Source organism: Leopardus geoffroyi, chromosome C3 (genome assembly GCF_018350155.1).
Source record: "Leopardus geoffroyi isolate Oge1 chromosome C3, O.geoffroyi_Oge1_pat1.0, whole genome shotgun sequence".
In the NCBI taxonomy this organism is placed as follows: domain Eukaryota; kingdom Metazoa; phylum Chordata; class Mammalia; order Carnivora; family Felidae; genus Leopardus; species Leopardus geoffroyi.
Window position 1 is genome coordinate 91,683,983 of NC_059338.1, and position 17,504 is coordinate 91,701,486.

At 47.1% G+C, this 17,504-nt stretch overlaps 1 protein-coding gene across 1 annotated transcript in view; it reads left to right on the top strand.

The window, feature by feature from the left end:
• Nucleotides 1-7,477: 7,477 nt before the first annotated feature.
• Nucleotides 7,478-17,504, top strand: part of EXT1 (exostosin glycosyltransferase 1) — a 287,950-nt gene continuing 277,923 nt past the window's right edge. Inside the window, exon 1 of the mRNA XM_045453851.1 lies at nt 7,478-9,276. Coding sequence (XP_045309807.1) covers nt 8,315-9,276 — 962 coding nt within the window. The 5' untranslated portion in view covers nt 7,478-8,314. The remainder of the gene's footprint in view (nt 9,277-17,504) is intronic.

Below are 17,504 nucleotides of genomic sequence, written 5' to 3' on the forward strand. Positions count from 1 at the left end.
TCTCTGAAAATAAAATATACTATACATGGTTCACTAACTTTAATTTTTGACAATCATGAAGTGCACTTAAATCACTGAAATAGGACTAGACATGATATAACTTCCCTCCAGCAAGTTGGCAGTTATGATCCTACGGGGTCTCACAGTTACCATTGTGAGCATCAGTAATTATTGTTCCATAGTAACCTAGAAGGGTCAGGTGATTAAAAAAAAATTCTGCTGACAGAAGATAAGACAAACTTGGTTCTATTGGGTATCAGAAGTTATAAAAAGAAAAAAAAGGGGGGGGGGTCAAGGGAGCACTGACAGACTACTGCATAATAAAATGTGTTACAGTCTAATGGGAAACATTGGCTCGAATAGTGGGTGACTTCCTGATTTCATCACCTTCCATAGTTGATGTTTCCATCTCTTATTTTCTCTCTCTCACCCATCTATTAAACAGATCTACACACGTTAATAGGGACCCACACAAATTTAGCCACTTCTTCCTCTAGTAAATTACACCATAGAGCCAGATTTATTGTGATCATTTCTTCCCATGTCTTGTTTTACGCCTGAGGTTTTATGCCTGAGGTTTGAGTCTGTAGAAGGCCATGCATTGCTAAAGGGATGAAAGTCTTTGGAGAAAACAGAAGTTACCAAGACAAGCTAGCAGGGCAGAATGTTTGTGTCTTCCACCAGGGGTCAGTAAAACTTTTATAAGACTCCTAGGATGGCATCCAGACTTCCATAAGGGCAACATCTTGGTCACTCTTTGTCCCTCAGAAAGCATCACCAGCAAGACGATGTCCTGTCACTGGGAATAGCAGTTCCAAGTTGTTAAACACGTACAACAGACACAGTTAAATATAAATATATATGGCTTGGACTGTATCAACTCTATGTTAACATCATAGAGAGAACATCAGCATATCAAGCACTGGAGTTTTATTCTCATAAAAAGAATTCTCAATTTAAACATGCAGTTTTGATATATACTAAGGCAAGCTATCTTGCCTAATTAGGAATCACAGGCTGAATGTCCAGTGACTATACCTTATGGCTCAACTCTGATTGTCATCATTTCTGGGTCATGAACACAAGACTTGAAGTTCTCCTTCCCTTCCTGGTTTGCTATCCTGGTTTGCAATAGTTGTTATGCTGAGGAATAAAGACTTTCGAAAATATGTACTAGATACACCAACTTGCCTTCCTGCTTCCACTTTTGCCATACTGTCAGCTAGAGGGAGCTGTGAAAAACGGAAGTCACATCCTATTACTCCCCTGCTGAAAGTCTCCAAGGCCTACCCACCCCACAGAAAATAAAATGCCAACACTTCACCCACCTGCGGTGCCAGGGCATGCTCAATTTCCTGCAACTTCTCTGATGTTATCTCGAGACCCTCTTCCCTGCACTCAGCACACTCCCAAAACAGTAGCCTTTCTGCTGATGCTCTCAGTCGTTCTCAAAGTGTGGTCCCTGGATCTGCAGCATCAGCATCACCTGCGAAGCTGTTGGAAAGGCACATTCTTGGGGTCGTACCCCCAGATCTACTGGATCAGAAAACTCTGGGGGCAGGCCCCATCCATCCATGTTTTCACCAACCCATCTGGTGATTCTGGTGACTGCTGAAGTTTGAAAACCACCTCTAATTTTTCTTTTTTTTTTTCTTTTTTTTCAAAGTTTATTTATTTTTGGGACAGAGAGAGACAGAGCATGAACGGGGGAGGGGCAGAGAGAGAGGGAGACACAGAATCAGAAACAGGCTCCAGGCTCTGAGCTGTCAGCCCAGAGCCCAACGCGGGGCTCGAACTCACGGACCGCAAGATCGTGACCTGGCTGAAGTCGGACGCTTAACCGACTGCGCCACCCAGGCACCCCTCCACCTCTAATTTTTCAAACGCACTTCTGCCTCCAGACCTTTGTACCAGCCTGACACTTTCCCTGGTACACTCTTCCCAGGGCTCTTTCCTCATCAACGAGATGTCAGCTGAAATGCTAGCTCCTCAGAGAGACTTCCACCAGCCACCTACTTAAAGTGAGTTTCCCTGCTCTCCTTCATCCTACTCAATGCCATAATCCTTTAATTAGAACTATTTGAAATTATCTGGCCTATTTATTTATTTGCTCTCTTACTATGTCCCCCCTCAGAATGAGAGGAGACACCTTATCTACTTTTTATACCCTGGATCCCAAGTATCTAGAAGCATGCCTTGTATGTACATAAGAAGTTCATAATAAAAGTTTCTTAAATTAACGTCTGTGAGATTTTTTCAACCAGGCTGACTTATAGAAAGGAGATAAATTAGACTCTGTACAGGAGCTGAAGTATTGTGGCAGAGCCCAGGGATGGAGTCAGACGATGAATGTCAAATTCTAAATTCTCCACTTGAAAATCACCTGACCTTGGGTAAGTCATCTAACTAGATTAGGTGATTTTGCCTCCTACGGGCATTTAGCCATGTCTAGAGGTGTTTTTGGTGTCAACCAGAGATCCAGGTGGGGCTGGGACTGCTATTGGCACCTGTTTGGTAGAGGATAGGATGTGGCTAAACATCCTGCAGTGCACAGGCCAGCCCCCTGCAACAGAGAATTCTGCCTGTGTCTGGCACTATGCCTTATACAGAATAGATGCTCAAAAATATTTGTTCAGTGAAGGAAGGAAGGGAGGGAGGAAAAGAAGGAAGGAAGGAAGGAAGGAAGGAAGGAAGGAAGGAAGGAAGGAAGGGAGGAAAAGAAGGAAGGAAGGAAGGAAGGAAGGAAGGAAGGAAGGAAGGAAGGAAGGGAGGGAGGGAGGAAGGGAGGGAGAGGGAGGGAGGGCCAGGAGTCCCTTCCCAAGATTGAGTTTTTGTTTTCTCATTTGTGACAGAGAATAAGGATAGTACTCGTGCCCTGGAAACCTTGTGAGATTACAGAGACCACGTATATAAAGCAGCTGGTTCAGGATTTAACACACCCGTGGGAGAATTGCCCTTGTTTGGCCTTTGGTCAGTTTTCCTGCTTGGCTGCCCTGCCCTACAGAGGCCTGATGGGGCCTCTCGCTTCCGCTTCAGTTTTCCTTCCCTTTTCAGCCAGGTTGCCACTTCCTCCCTCCCCAGTCCATCCCTTCTCCACCCCCTTGGTCTAAACAGGGCATGTTTGTTTCAGGTGGAAAGGTATCACCGAGTCCTACTCTGTGCTTTCCAGGTAGAACCCTCAAGGCCTGATATTCAGAAACAATATGCTCCAGGTTTCCCTGAGTTTCCTGGCTCCTGGTTCCTGGTTGGGAATCTTTCCACTCCTTCACAATGTCCCAACTCTTTTCAGCCATTTTGGTCTTTTCTGTCTTCTGCAACCAGGCAGTCAGCATGTACCCAGGAGGGACTCCAGCCTGCCAAGTATACTTACTGTCAGAGACACCATCACACATCACCAAAACATGATATGTTTTGGTGCCCACATCAAATTAAAAAAAAAAAAAGTATATAACTATATGAAGATTGGATTGCCTTACCCCTCAACCTTACAGTTACATTTTACAGAATATAAATATTTGTTAAATTCAGTATTTTAGTTTGTTTTCCCATTTTGGAGTCAATTATTGTCTCTTATGGCAAATATAATTATAGACCCTTGAAAAGCATTTATGCCTTTGGTGCTTTATACATTTAAAACATCTTCTTTTTGTCCATTGGTGAGTTTTCCTTCTTCCCTTTTCCTCTTTGCTTACAACAGTCAATGACCATTCCAGAGTCTATAAAGCATCTGGAAATTGTTGTGTTTGGTAGGTGATATTTCATGTATTTAATGCTGTCAGCATGGAAACATGATCTCATGCACTTGTGTCCATATCTGTCCAAGAGTGTGATGACCAGACCTTGCATTTGCTATGTGCTTTGTGGGCTGCAGAGAGCTTTCTCATACATTATCCATTTGTTCTCATTTGATTCTCACAGTGGTCCACTGAGCTGAGCATGATATATATATACAAACATACAGTTACTCCTGATTTTACCAATGAGAATCCAAAGCTTAGAGAAGTGAAGGGACTCATTCAAGGTTATAGAGTAAGTGACAGAACCAAGATGAGAATCCCCATCTTCTGGGTTTCATGTGTGCCATGCTGTTTTCACCTGTGGGAAAGAATTATTCCTGGAAGAGGAAATTAAGCAAGACTTGAACAGTGGGATAGCTGTAGGGATGTGTGTGTGTGTGTGTGTGTGTGTGTGTGTGTGTGTTTTGTAATAGAACTCTAGCCTTGAACATTCTCTGTTTGCTCTATAGACAATGGGTTCAAATTCGTTACTTCAACAAATACTTAGTGATGAGCATTGTTGTAGGTCCTGGGGATATGAAAGAGAAAAGACCACATCGTTGCCTCATGGAGCTCATATTCTAGATACAACGGATAAATGATAAATTAACAATCAACATATAGTATGGTAGATGTTGATTACCATTAAGGAAAAAAAAATAAAGTGGGGTGACAGGGTAGGAAAATGAGGGAGGGATTGCTGTTTTACTTAGGGAGGTCAGAGGTGGCCTCAACAGTAAAGTGGCATTTGAAAAGAGACTGAAAAGCAGTGATGGAGTGTGTCATGTGATACTGGGGGCAGACTGGCAGAGGTGAAGATGTGCAAAGGCCTTGAGGCAGGACCATGTTGGGTACATATGAGAAACAGCAAGGAAACCAATCTGGCTGGAGAAGAAAGGGAAGATTGGGATGGGGGGAGTGTTACTGGCAGGAAAATGAGGTGAGAGGCATCTGGGGAGGAGATGAAAGACAGAGAAGATCCTAAAGGAGCTTACAGGTCATCGTGAGGGCTTAGGCTCTTATTCAGAGACAGAGATGCCTTAAGGGCTTTGACCAGAGAGGCATTACACCATCTGACATACAATGTTGGAGGGTTTATGATGCACGGATTTGCCCTCTCTTAAGATACTCCTGGTTAGTAATATTTCTGTTGTGAACAAGAGACTTAGTCCTGCCGAGGTGGGGCGGGGCGGGCTTTCCTTTCAAGCATGCTCAAGTGGTGAGGTTGAATTTTAGTAATTCATTCATCATTCACATCGGTGATTGAGCTGCACCTACGTGCCAGGAACTACCCCGAGCCTTTAGGGATTCAGGAGTAAGACAGACAGGGCCCCTGCTCTCAGGCAGCTTCTCTTACAGTGAAGAAACACAGACAGTAAACAAATGAACAAATAAAAGATTTCAGCTAATGAAAGGGGCTAGGGAGAAAATAAAACAGGGAGATGTAATGATGATGCCATTTTCAGGGGCTACTTTAGATTTCAGTTGGATTTTGAAATGTGGAACTTAGGCAAAAAATGTTACATGTGTGGAACAATTTACAGTTTACAAATTCAAAGAGGCTGGCAAAAAAAAAAAAAAATGTTAATTATTCTGACTTTTTAAATGAGAAACAGGTTCAGTGAGATTAGGCCACATGCCCAAGGCACTAGTAAATGGCAGATTTGGGATCTGAATCCAAGTTTTCTTCAATTTTCAGTACCCGAACATTTCTCACAACATACGCCATTGTGAAACAGACAGTGGGGCTGGGTAACCCTGGAACATGGGATGAGGGGATCGGCAATGGTCAGGCAAGACTAGAAACGTGTGCCAAAGCAGGAAGAGAATGCGAAAGAATAAGAATGGTAGCTGGCTCCTCCTAAGGTCACATAGGACGACTGGTAGGATATAGAGGAGCTAAAATCTCCACATGCCAACTTCTCATAGGGCCCAGATAATCCGCATCCTGATCTCAACAGAAGGATCCCTGCCTTGGATGGTTGCTCTCAGGCTCCCAACTCTAGGCTGGAGAGAACCGAGGGTCACATGTGGTTTCAATCACTGCATTTATCTGCATCGTTGTCATCATATTTGGAAGATGACTGGACCCTCATTTCTGTCCCAGGCCTCTCCGAATTGTGCAGGGGGTACAGATCAAATCTGGAAAAGCTAGCTCATCAGAAATAGGGAGAGGCTTTGGGAATGTACAGTAATGTCCCACCCATGCCCCCTTCCCCCCTTTATTAAAACAAATCTAAAACAACAAATGTCTAAAATTTTCCACTGGATCATTTCACCCTGCCTTGTTATAACCATGCCCTTCGTCCACGCCCTGCTGGAGTTTTTTTGCAGCCTGAGGGAAGCTGGGAAGTGTCTGTCCCTAGCTCTCAGTCACTCCCATAATAAACAATCACTAAACAGCTTGCTGCCCTAGGCAACTGTTTGTCCTGCTTGGCCAGACCCTGCAGACTTCAGCGAGGGAAGAAGGTGGGTGGGAGATGTTCTCTGTAAAGCAGAAATCGGGCTCTGAGGCCCGGAAGCGTGGCTTTGACCAGAAACCTTGTTTGGGACCTAGCACATCTTTGTGGGCCTGGAGGACACCTTCCAGAGGCTGCAGGTCTTTATCTGAGCTAATGAAGTTCCCTGGGGGCAGCTGGAGCTTGGGGCTGCAGTGTGGGAGGGCAGTCCAAAGAAGGACCAACCATCTTGCACTAACTGGAAATAAGGTCATTTCCTGCCTCAAGTTCCCCTTGTACAGCTGGGACAGTTGGCAGTTCTACTAGTCATCCATTCCTAAGAGACATCTCCTTAGAAACCACCACCCCACCGCTACAAAAAGAGAACATCACGTTAGGGACTGGAACCAGCTTAAATTTACCAGTTTCTCTTTAACCATTAGAAAATCTTCTTTTCACTGTGATTGGATCTCTTGGAAGCTCTCTACAGAATAGACTAGGGGCTTCAGGAAGCAAGGAAAGGATGTGCATGTAATGAGAATTTAGAATAGATGTCCTTTCTCAGCACAGAAACAGACATGAATTGCAACTACTCCTCTTGATTATAAGATTTCCTCTTTATTTTTTTCGGGGGGGGGGATTGGGGTGTGTCTCTGGGGACAGAAAAAGCAAAGATGGGCTATGTAGGGAATAAGGGACCTGTTTAAACGCTTGGTAAGAAATTAAAATACTGGTCCTCAGAGGGTCGAAGGTGGGCGGGGAGAGACTTCCTTCTGGTCAGCGGTCGCGTTCTTTGAAGTCTTTCTTTCCTCCCCCATCCCTCGGGCTCGCCTCACCGCTCCATTTTCGAGCATCCTTCCCCAGGAACCCGCACACTCCCTGCCGCCTGCCCGGGGAGGCGTTCCCGGCAGGCAGCCGAGAAGACGGGATTCACGGGGGCGCCCGGGGAGAGCCGGCCGGTCCCTGCCTCGCCGGCGGCCGCGCGCCCTCGGGCGCCTCTGGGCGGCGCTGGCTCCCGGCGTGGCGGCTGCAGGCGGTGCGGCCCAGGCCCGCGTACCGGCCCGGGCGCCCTCTGGGCCGCGGGGCTCGCACCGGGCCGCCCCGCGCTCCGCCCGCCGACCGCGGCCGAGACGCCCCAGGCTCCCCGCGCCCCCGCGCCGCGCCGGCGCCTCTGCCGGCGGCCGGGGGTTATGAATGGGCGCAGCGGAAGCACCGCCCCCCCCGGACGTGACGCTCGGCCAATGGAAGCGCGGGCTGCGTGGATGGATGAGGTCAGCGCTGTCGTGTCGGGAATGGAATGTGTAAGTGTAACATTCAGAACCGGGTAACATTCGGCGACCGAACGCGGCGGTCGGCGGCGATCGCGCGGGGGCCTGCGAAGCGCCGCTCGGGGCCGGCACTGCCCGCGGGGAGGACGCGCCGCCGCCGTCACCCAGCGCCGCCGCCGCCGCCTCCAGCCGGGCCGCCGCGCGTCCCGGGGGCCGGCCCCGCGAGCGCAGGAGTAAACACCGCCGGAGTCTTGGAGCCGCTGCAGAAGGGAATAAAGAGAGATGCAGGGATTTGTGAGGTTACGGCGCCCCAGCTGCAAGATGCACTAGCCGGCTGAACCCGGGGATCGGCTGACTTGTTGGAACCGGAGTGCTCTGCACGGGAGTGTGGATGAGTTGAAGTTGCTTTCCCGGGGCTCGTTTTCCACGCTGCCGAGAGGAATCCGAGAGGCAAGGAAATCACTTCGTCTTGCCATTGATTGGGCATCGGGAGCTTTTTTTTTCCCCCCTCTCTTTCTTTTCCTCCGTCTTGTTGCATGCAAGAAAATTACAGTCCGCTGCTCGCCCGCCCGGGGTGAGAAATATTCAGCCCCGCTTTCTCCCGTCCATTGTGCAACCCAAAGATGAAAGACCGAAGGGGAGAAAGTTAAAGAAATCGCCCACATGCGCTGGATCAGTCCACGGCTTGGGGAAAGGCATCCAGAGAAGGTGGGAGCGGAGAGTTTGAAGTCTTTACAGGCGGGAAGATGGCGGACTGGAGCTGAAAGTGTTGATTGGGAAACTTGGGTGATTCTTGTGTTTATTTACAATCCTCTTGACCCAGGCAGGACACATGCAGGCCAAAAAACGCTATTTCATCCTGCTCTCAGCTGGCTCTTGTCTCGCCCTTTTGTTTTATTTCGGAGGCTTGCAGTTTAGGGCATCAAGGAGCCACAGCCGGAGAGAAGAGCACAGCGGTCGGAATGGCTTGCACCACCCGAGTCCGGATCATTTCTGGCCCCGCTTCCCGGACGCTCTGCGCCCCTTCGTTCCTTGGGATCAATTGGAAAACGAGGATTCCAGCGTGCACATATCCCCCCGGCAGAAGCGAGACGCCAACTCGAGCATCTACAAAGGCAAGAAGTGCCGCATGGAGTCCTGCTTCGATTTCACCCTTTGCAAGAAAAACGGCTTCAAAGTCTACGTGTACCCGCAGCAAAAAGGGGAGAAAATCGCCGAAAGTTACCAAAACATTCTAGCGGCCATCGAGGGCTCCAGGTTCTACACCTCGGACCCCAGCCAGGCGTGCCTCTTTGTCCTGAGTCTGGATACTTTAGACAGAGACCAGCTGTCACCTCAGTATGTGCACAATTTGAGATCCAAAGTGCAGAGTCTCCACTTATGGAACAATGGTAGGAATCATTTAATTTTTAATTTATATTCCGGCACTTGGCCTGACTACACCGAGGACGTGGGGTTTGATATCGGCCAGGCGATGCTGGCCAAAGCCAGCATCAGTACTGAAAACTTCCGACCCAACTTTGATGTTTCCATCCCCCTCTTTTCTAAGGATCATCCCAGGACAGGAGGGGAGAGGGGGTTTTTGAAGTTTAACACCATCCCTCCTCTCAGGAAGTATATGCTGGTATTCAAGGGGAAGAGGTACCTGACAGGGATAGGGTCAGACACCAGGAATGCCTTATATCACGTCCATAACGGGGAGGACGTGGTGCTCCTCACCACCTGCAAGCATGGCAAAGACTGGCAAAAGCACAAGGATTCTCGCTGTGACAGAGACAACACGGAGTATGAGAAGTAAGTGGCTCGGCTGGCGGGCCTCTGCCGGTCACCCTGGGCCCTGCCCACCTGGGCCAGGTGTGAGGTTGGGGGATGGGGCGCGGCCGAGGGGCCCTCTCTCAGCCTGGGACTGAGCAGCCTGGTTCTGGCGTGTGGCTAGGAGCTGGGGACCCAGAGTTGGATCTCCTCGGGCCAACGGAAAAGCCCGGAGCACTTTCGTGGGCCAAGTAGGCGCCCGTGTCTCCCTCTTGCTTGGAAACCCTTCAGGGCCATGTGTCTCCTATGAAAGGTGTGGGTTTGCTCCAAGTTTGGAGACCGCTTCTTTAGTGGGTGCGGGAGGGTGTTTGTGAGGAGGTCTAGGGACCCCGAAGAGGCTGTAAATCCACCCACAGTCTGGAGACCTTCCATCCCAAGATTGATGCTTTATTTGTTTTTCTCACGATCGGGGTGGGGGGGGGGGGGGTAATGTTTTCCCCGGGGATTTCCCAGCCTCCAGTTGTCAAATTTCTGTAAGCCTTAAATTTGTGTTAGCGCTGCAAGTGTTTTAATTTTAGCTACTAAACTTTCAGTGCCTGTCTCTCCCCTACCCTTCGGGGCATTGGCCTCTGTGAAGGGATACCTCAAGCTGATCTAGGCCTGTGATCTTTCTTTCTTTCATTCATTCACTCATTCACTCATTCATTCATTCATGTGTATGTTTGTATCCTGTCTCCTTCCTAGGGAGAAGCTGTTTTTAAAATCTGGGCCTCCGCCCCACTGCTGTAAACTCCAGTTGCTAATTTAGATTTTCCTTTCCCTTTTGTCTTTATTATTTGCATGTAAATCGGAGACTTACTCTTTGAATGGGCATGAGATGCCTCCTTACCCTCAGCAGTGAGGCAAGTTTTGTCTAGTTGCTAAGTAACTGAGTTGGATACTTTGTAGCCCTTCTTTCTCTTCCTTTTCCTTCCAGGAACAGTAACTGACACACGGGATTTGGGGGTCAAAGCTAGTTTCCACAAATCTGCTTTAACCTGAGCTTTGGCGGGCCAGTTCCCAAGTCGGTGGGGTCGGAGCCCCAGACTCTCACTTGCATCTGGCTGTGAAAGAGTTAGTGAGCTCCTACAGTGCATTTCCACGTTACGCCAGTTAAAAACCCGAGCAGCCTTGTGCTACCCAGGGAAGGAAGGGGAACCTCTCAGCTGAGTACAAGAGGAACTGGCAGAGGTTGGCGGATTTTGCAATTGATTCATGAAATGCAGAATAGGGGAAACGCTTCGCAGACCTGAGTGGCACAGGAAGGGCTATGGTGGGAAGCAGCCCTGAAAATGAAAGGTTTGATTGTTGTCTGTGGATTTCCTCAGACACTCAGGCCTCCGTAGGAGTGATTGGAAGGGAAATTAAAGTCCTCCTATCCTCGATCACAGACAGTGAAAAAGAAAGTATCAAACACTCGAATTCCCCAACCCCCAACACCTCTTGCTTTCCAAGTATAAGAGAAAGCCCGAGGCTAGGGTCAATTATGAAATCTGTATTTCCCCCTTCTTCAGGGGCAGTTGTGTGTGGATGTTGGGTGCAATTGCAATGGATTAAAATTTTCTCACAAGGGAAACAAACTATGGTTAGTAATAAACTGCTTTGTTTCCACGACATTTACATTGACCTGTTCCTTTGGGTGCTTGTAAGAAAAAAATGCTTGTAGCCTTTCAGGAATTTCTTTGTCTGGCTTATGGTGGAGTAACTCGCAATGAAGTCTAACCCTTCAGTGTCTTCTAAAGCATTCTCACTGAATTTTGTGCAGAGGTCTCGGTGGTCCTCATTCTTCCAGAGCGGCTGGAGCTGAGTTCTCAGTTTAGGAAATCTGAATTGCACATTTCTTTGGGAAACACCCTCAATGCAATAGAACAATCATCTTCTTTACCTTCTTATTCCTCCAAATAAGTATTAAATCTCTACATTCTCCACTGAAGCTTTTTCTAGAGCTTGGAAATGAAGGAAGGAAGGGTTGGTTTCCTAGAACCTCTAATTTTTGCCAATTAAATGTAACTAATTTTTGACCTCTTTGGGATCGGGCCAGGAAATCTGACACCCACACTCTTGTTTTGGTTTATGTTTAGAGACCACAAGGGGTCAGGCCCTCAGGATTGGGTCTCATCTGAAAAGTGGCATTTAGTTAGGAAACCAAGTTTTTTGCTCTTTCTCCTGAGCAGGGATTTCTTTAGCAGAGGCACTTCTGGATGTTTTTCATGTTCCCCTTTTGCATACTTTCCAGCTCTAACCTTGCTCAGTAGGACGGGATGCTGCTGTGGAACGTTTATGTTCATTAGCCTGGTCTACCTGGAGTTTTAACTCCTTCCTCTCCCCGGATTGTCAGAACTCTTGATCACTGAGTAACAGTGCTTGCAAACATCATCGCCTTTTAGTGTTGCCTTTGAAACACATGCAGATAAAGACTGAGCCCTGAAACACCGTGAGAAATGCGCAGCCAGCAACTGCGTGTTGGGCTCAGAACGAAGAGCCGCTCCTTTGCTCTCTGTTGCTTTCTCTAAGTCTGTCATGCATATCTGAGATGCAGAACTCAAATTCAATGCTAGTGTCCTTCAGGGTTTTAGAGAAGGAAGTGATAGTGAAGTTGGGTTGTCCAAGTCATGTAAGTCTGACTTCTTACTTATGACTTTTGATTTGTCACCTTGAACATCAGTTTATCCTTCTGTGGAATGGGCTTTTGACTGCTCCGGGAGAGCTGTACTCATTCATTTGGTGATGGCTTGTAAAAACACGATCAGTTTTCATCCACTTCTCTTCTTTATTAGCAAGTGCCTCTGAAAAGTCTTAGGTTTAATTTGCTCCCCAAGCAACTGACATAGAAGTTTGCTTTGGTCTTAAGGGGTCAGATAATTAGATTGAAAATGTGTGGTATCATGGCCTAGCCAGGGTATGACAGAATATATATAAGCGTATCAACTAAAAAAAGAAAAAAAATGGCCTTTAGTGAAATTGAGCCTCATGTGATGATAAAGGTTTAGTGCTAAGGGGTTGAGGACTTCCATCTCACCTGCACTTTTGTGAAAATCAGACATTTATTCTTCAAAGTACAAAAGAAAGACACAGAATGAGGGGAAGTACTTTTTCTCCTGTAATAGCAATATTTTTGAGCGCCAGACTTCTAGGATTACATTAAAACATCCATCTTCACGACACCCATAATTAATTGTCATCAGTTACGTATATTAACAGATGTCGATGATACTGGCTAAAACAAGTGGCTGCAGCGATTACATGATTCGTAGTGAAGCTTTAGAGAAATTCTGTTTCACTCCTTTGAGCTTCTCATGCATCCTTACAGGGCTCCTATATTTCTTGCATGAACTTCGTAGTTCAAATCCCTTGAAAGGGCATTATTGTGAAGCTTCAAATTTGGCTTTCTGAAATAGAAGAAAGAGAAGGAAATGAGAGGTGGCTTCTATCTTTGACCCCTCCGAGGAAAGCAGTGGCGAATATTTTAAGCAGCTCTTCTGGGAACAGGCAGGATTTTGTGCAGGCCTTTTTGATATCTTTCCCTGTGTCTGCTGAAGCTGTACCTCACAATCTTGGCATTTTTAAGAGTCTTGAAGCTAAGTGATCATTCAGCTTCCAGGATCCTCCTTTCACAGATGTGGTAACTGAGGGATGGAATGTTTCGGGGATTTGCTGCAGGTTAAGAAACTGGTTAGTGGCAGGGGTGGGTGAATTTTCCCCCTTGACATACAGTGCTCCGTCTTCAATTACAGATATACTTGAAAGCCCTCCAGCCACTAGGAGAGCCTTACTGATGCTGTTCTTACGGGATTTCTCTTGGAATCCTCGGGGAAGCTGATGAAGACCTTGGACAAACTTTGAAAAAAGCCCTAGGAACTACATACATGCACAGCCTGTCACAGAATTTTCTGGGTGGATGCACAGCCGCTGGTCAGGGCATCCTCAGACTTCCAAATTCTTGCTGTAGGGCTCACCTTCTGTTTTTCATTGCTGCCTAAGGTGTAGGTGCCTGCAGCTGTTTCGCCTAAGTAGGAGGTTCTTGGACCTTGCATTTTGGACCTAAGGGATTTGGGGACTGGACTGTGACTTAACCTAACAGAGAAGCAGAATACAGATGCAGTTATAGAAAAAGAAAATGTGCACAACAAGTAGTCTTTGTAAATGATTTATTTGTTTATTCCCCATCATCCCAAAGCATATTAACAGACCCCTTGAGCAAGTTCATGAGCCAGCAGTGAACCTTAGGTGAATGCTTTTCTCCTCTGAAATGAAAGGTAGAAATTGTGCTTCTTGGGTTTTAAATGTAAAATATGAGTGCCTCCCCCCCCTACTCACCACAGTTGTATGAGAGCACAAAAGCATTTCTAAAATAAACCATACAAGCACAGTTTAAAAATAAAGATAGGGAACATTATGCAAAATTATGAAATTGGCAAATGTGTCTTCTGGTGCCATGGTTCTAGTTCTCTCTGCTCCCCTTTTCTTCCCTCCATCTGAACTTGCTTTCTGGAGAGGACCCGGGAGTCTCATTTACAAGGAATCCCCCAAATAAAGGTAGGGGTGCTGTGTGCTACATCTGGGGACGTTTGCATATTGATTGAGTCCCCTTCAACAAAGGACTTGGTTTAGAGTAGAATCTGACCTAAACTGGGAGCCTGCAGGATTTTGTTATACGGCGAATGGCTTGCTCCTGAGGCTTGGACAGGCCAGACTGATGGGAGGCCACCTTTGGTGCTGCTGACTGAGCCAGTGGCTTTAGATGGCACAGACTTGGCAGAGGGGGAAGCTGTCACACCTTCCGCTGGTGATTGTTCTCTTTGTCTACAGACCTGTAGCTCTGCCTCCCCAGAAGACAGTGCTAGAAAGTCACCTTGAGTATGCTAATATCACTTCAAAGATTGCACTGGATGCGGCCTGGCTGCTTTGCTCACAACCATCTTGCAAGGTGTCTTGTGAGGCCATTTTACAGATGTGTAAACTGAGACCACAGGTGGCACAGCTCATAAGTGGCTGAACTGAGACCACAAAGCCAGGTGTTCTGGCCCCGGTTCTCTGGTTCTCACTGAGGCCTGCTGCTGCCTCTGCACAGCTGCTCAGGGTGAACCAGGTCAGGCTAAGTGGTCACTGGATTCTGCAGTCTCCTGAGCGTGTTCCATGTGCAAACGTGAACACCGGGCTCATGTGTCCGTGAGCCTAGTGACTAATTGCTTTCCCTTGGAGGCTCTTCCACTTGTGACCACATTCTTTTAATAAACAGGGACTCCCTCAAAACTGCGAGATTTGTTGAATGCCTGTTATTTGAGCCTTTCAACAACGGTGTGAGGTGGGTTAAATCCCCATTTTACAGATTAGAATGCAGGCCGGAGAGGGGAGAGTAAGGTGCCCAGAGTCACATGTGGTGAGTCAATGGGTGGCGTTCTAACCGGGGGTTGTGGATTCCTGAGCCCGTTCTTTTTTCCTCTACAAAATGATACCACCTTAAAGGATCTAATGAAATTTCTACCTTATGCTGTTTATTATGTTTCTTATGTTATTTATCAGTGAGTGTAGTGTGATCCAGGCATTGGTGGATCTTATCTTTGTTTCCACTGCTTTTTAAAAACACATGTTTCCCAAGGAGAAAATTTGGCTCAGGGATGTGATCAAGGTGGCCCCTAATTTTGACATTTAAGCATTGAACTCCTTAAACCCTTCCCATAAAAGCAGATTCTGCTTTTAGTTCTCTCCTAGAGATCTTCCAAAAAAGAAAAAAGAAAAGCGAGGAAAAGGGACAATGGGTGACCTTTGCCCTCACCGATGAAGTGCAGGGTTTCCCTTTCTAGTTGTAAGTGAACTGTGAGATGGCACGGCACTGACTGTCGCCCTAGGTAAACAGCATGTTCCAGTGGAAATGGGAGACCCAACGGAAGATTCCATTTGTGAAAGAAATGCACCACACCACTGCTTCCGGGTCCTCAGGCTCCGTGAAGAAGAGCAGTGCTTAAGATATTATAAAAGTCAGGGGCGCCTGGGTGGCTCAGTCAGTTAAGCATCCAACTCCAGCTCAGGTCATGATCGCGTGGCCCAGTCCGTGGGTTCGAGCCCCGCGTCGGCCTCTGTGCTGACAGCTCAGAGCCTGGAGCCTGCTTCAAATTCCGTCTCCTTCTCTCTCTGTCCTTCCCCTATTCTCGCTCTGTCTCTCTCTTTCAAAAATAAATAAACATTAAAAAAATTTATAAAAAAAATATTATAAAAGTTACCGAGTGCCTTTGTGGAAAATTGGGAAAATAGAGAAGATATAAACCTGCAAACAAATTCCTTCTCTAATCCCCTTGACAAGAGCTCCCTGTTAGGGGAAGTAACCACTATGATCAAGCTTCAGTGTAGCTGGCCTGTGAGCATACACGCCTTTACGAGGGTATCATTGTACCTCTCAGGTCTAAGTGCTTCATATGGATATGTTAGTTACTATTTAATTAATAGGGAGCAAATCATGAATTCCACACATTTTCCTTAAGTGCCTTGTTTGTGCCAGACATGCAGGGGTTGGAGCTAGGGCTGCGGCCGTGAACAAACCACTCAACTCTCCTTCCCATTCCGGTCCGTCGGTCTTGAAGTCAGACGTCAGATGTTTTTTTGCATGTTGCTTTTCTCTTTACGTTATCCAAGAACATTTTCCACTTCTACTAAGTAGGCAAATCCTATTAAAATCGGGTGTTAATGGCTGCGTGAGGTTTTTCACTAACCCGTAGCTGGTGCCATTTACATTTTCTTAAGAGATTGGTTGTTGATTATTTCTCATTTTTATTATTACAAATAAGAGTTTTTTTAGTGTTGGCTTTTTTATTATTATAATTGATATTGTTTATCATAAGTAAGTCTGTGGTGAATTTCACTGTCGTATTCGTCTCCCCCCCCCCCCCCCCCCCGTGAGGTCTCTCAGAAAACATGGCAGAACTTCCTCTCCCCAAAACCCCCCAACCCAGTCTTTTTGAGAGGAACAGCTATTTTTGAGGGGAGGCTGTGCACCCATTTAGTGAAGTAGCCATCATTAAATGGCTGCCTAGATAAACATTTGTAGGTGTTAATTGGTCCTGCAGGGGGTCTTTGAAGCTCCCACAGCTTCTGCTCCCTTTGAAGTTTTGTTTTTGCTAGAGCCAGAAACCTAGGGGAGCCTCTCACTGAGCAGGCGCCCTCAGACTGCCTTCTCCTCACAGCCTTCCCTCAGGCCTAACCTGAGTAGATGTCATTCTCTCAGCGAACAGTATCACTTCGTCAGAGCCCTGTTTGTATTTCCTCCTTATTATTTGTATATTATTGTTGACTTCACGGTGCCTTGGAGGTGGATTGGGGCATCCACTTAAGGTCTGGACTCCTCAGTGCAAACGAGGCCCTCGTCCAAGTGATTTAAAAACCAAGACTGAAAACAAAGCCGGCCACCAGTTTACGACTAGTTCCGTTCAGGGCCTTCTCTGCATCGTAACTGCTTTGAACAGCAGTGGGATTTGTGGGGATACAGGGCCTCATTTAGTGTGCCTTCTAGTCTTCTTGGAGAACCTTTAGAAGACAGCCTGTGACCCCAGACCGAGGAAGGAAGTGACCCCCACAGATTCATGGATGAGGTGCTCACCCTCTGCCTCAGTTTCCATATCTGCGAGTGGAGACCCTAACACTTGCCTCACAGGGTCGTTAAGGGGTTCAGATGAGGCGGTGTGTATGAACCTTCCTTGTAAATGCTAGTGTGTTCTGCAGGGTGGTGTTATTACTAAAAACCATCTTCCTGCCATTTTCTAATCAACTGTAGTGGTTTGCTTAGTTTCATCACTTGGCTTTTCTTTTGTTTAGTTTTTTTAAGTTTATTTATTTTTGAGAGAGTGAGAGACGGAGCAAGTGGGGGAGGGGCGTGGGGGTGGGGGGAGAGAGAGAGAGAGAGAATGAATATCCCAGTCTGCTGACTGTCAGCACAGAGCCCAGTGCAGGGCTTGAACTCATGAACCATGAGGTCATGACCTGAGCCAAAACCAGGAGTTGGACGCTTCACCGACTGAGCCACCCAGGTGCCCCATCACTTACTTGGCTTTCCTTAACTAAGTCCCAGAAATAACTCTGCTCCTCTTTTCCTTGGCACCTAATCCCCAAGAAATGGTGGTAGGCACCCTGGAAACATAGCTACTGTGTCTGTGGGCTGTGGAAAGACCTACACAGGGCCTTCAAGCCGCAGCCTACAGGTGGCATGGGGCAGGGACAGGGTGGTCTCTGGGGCCATCAGG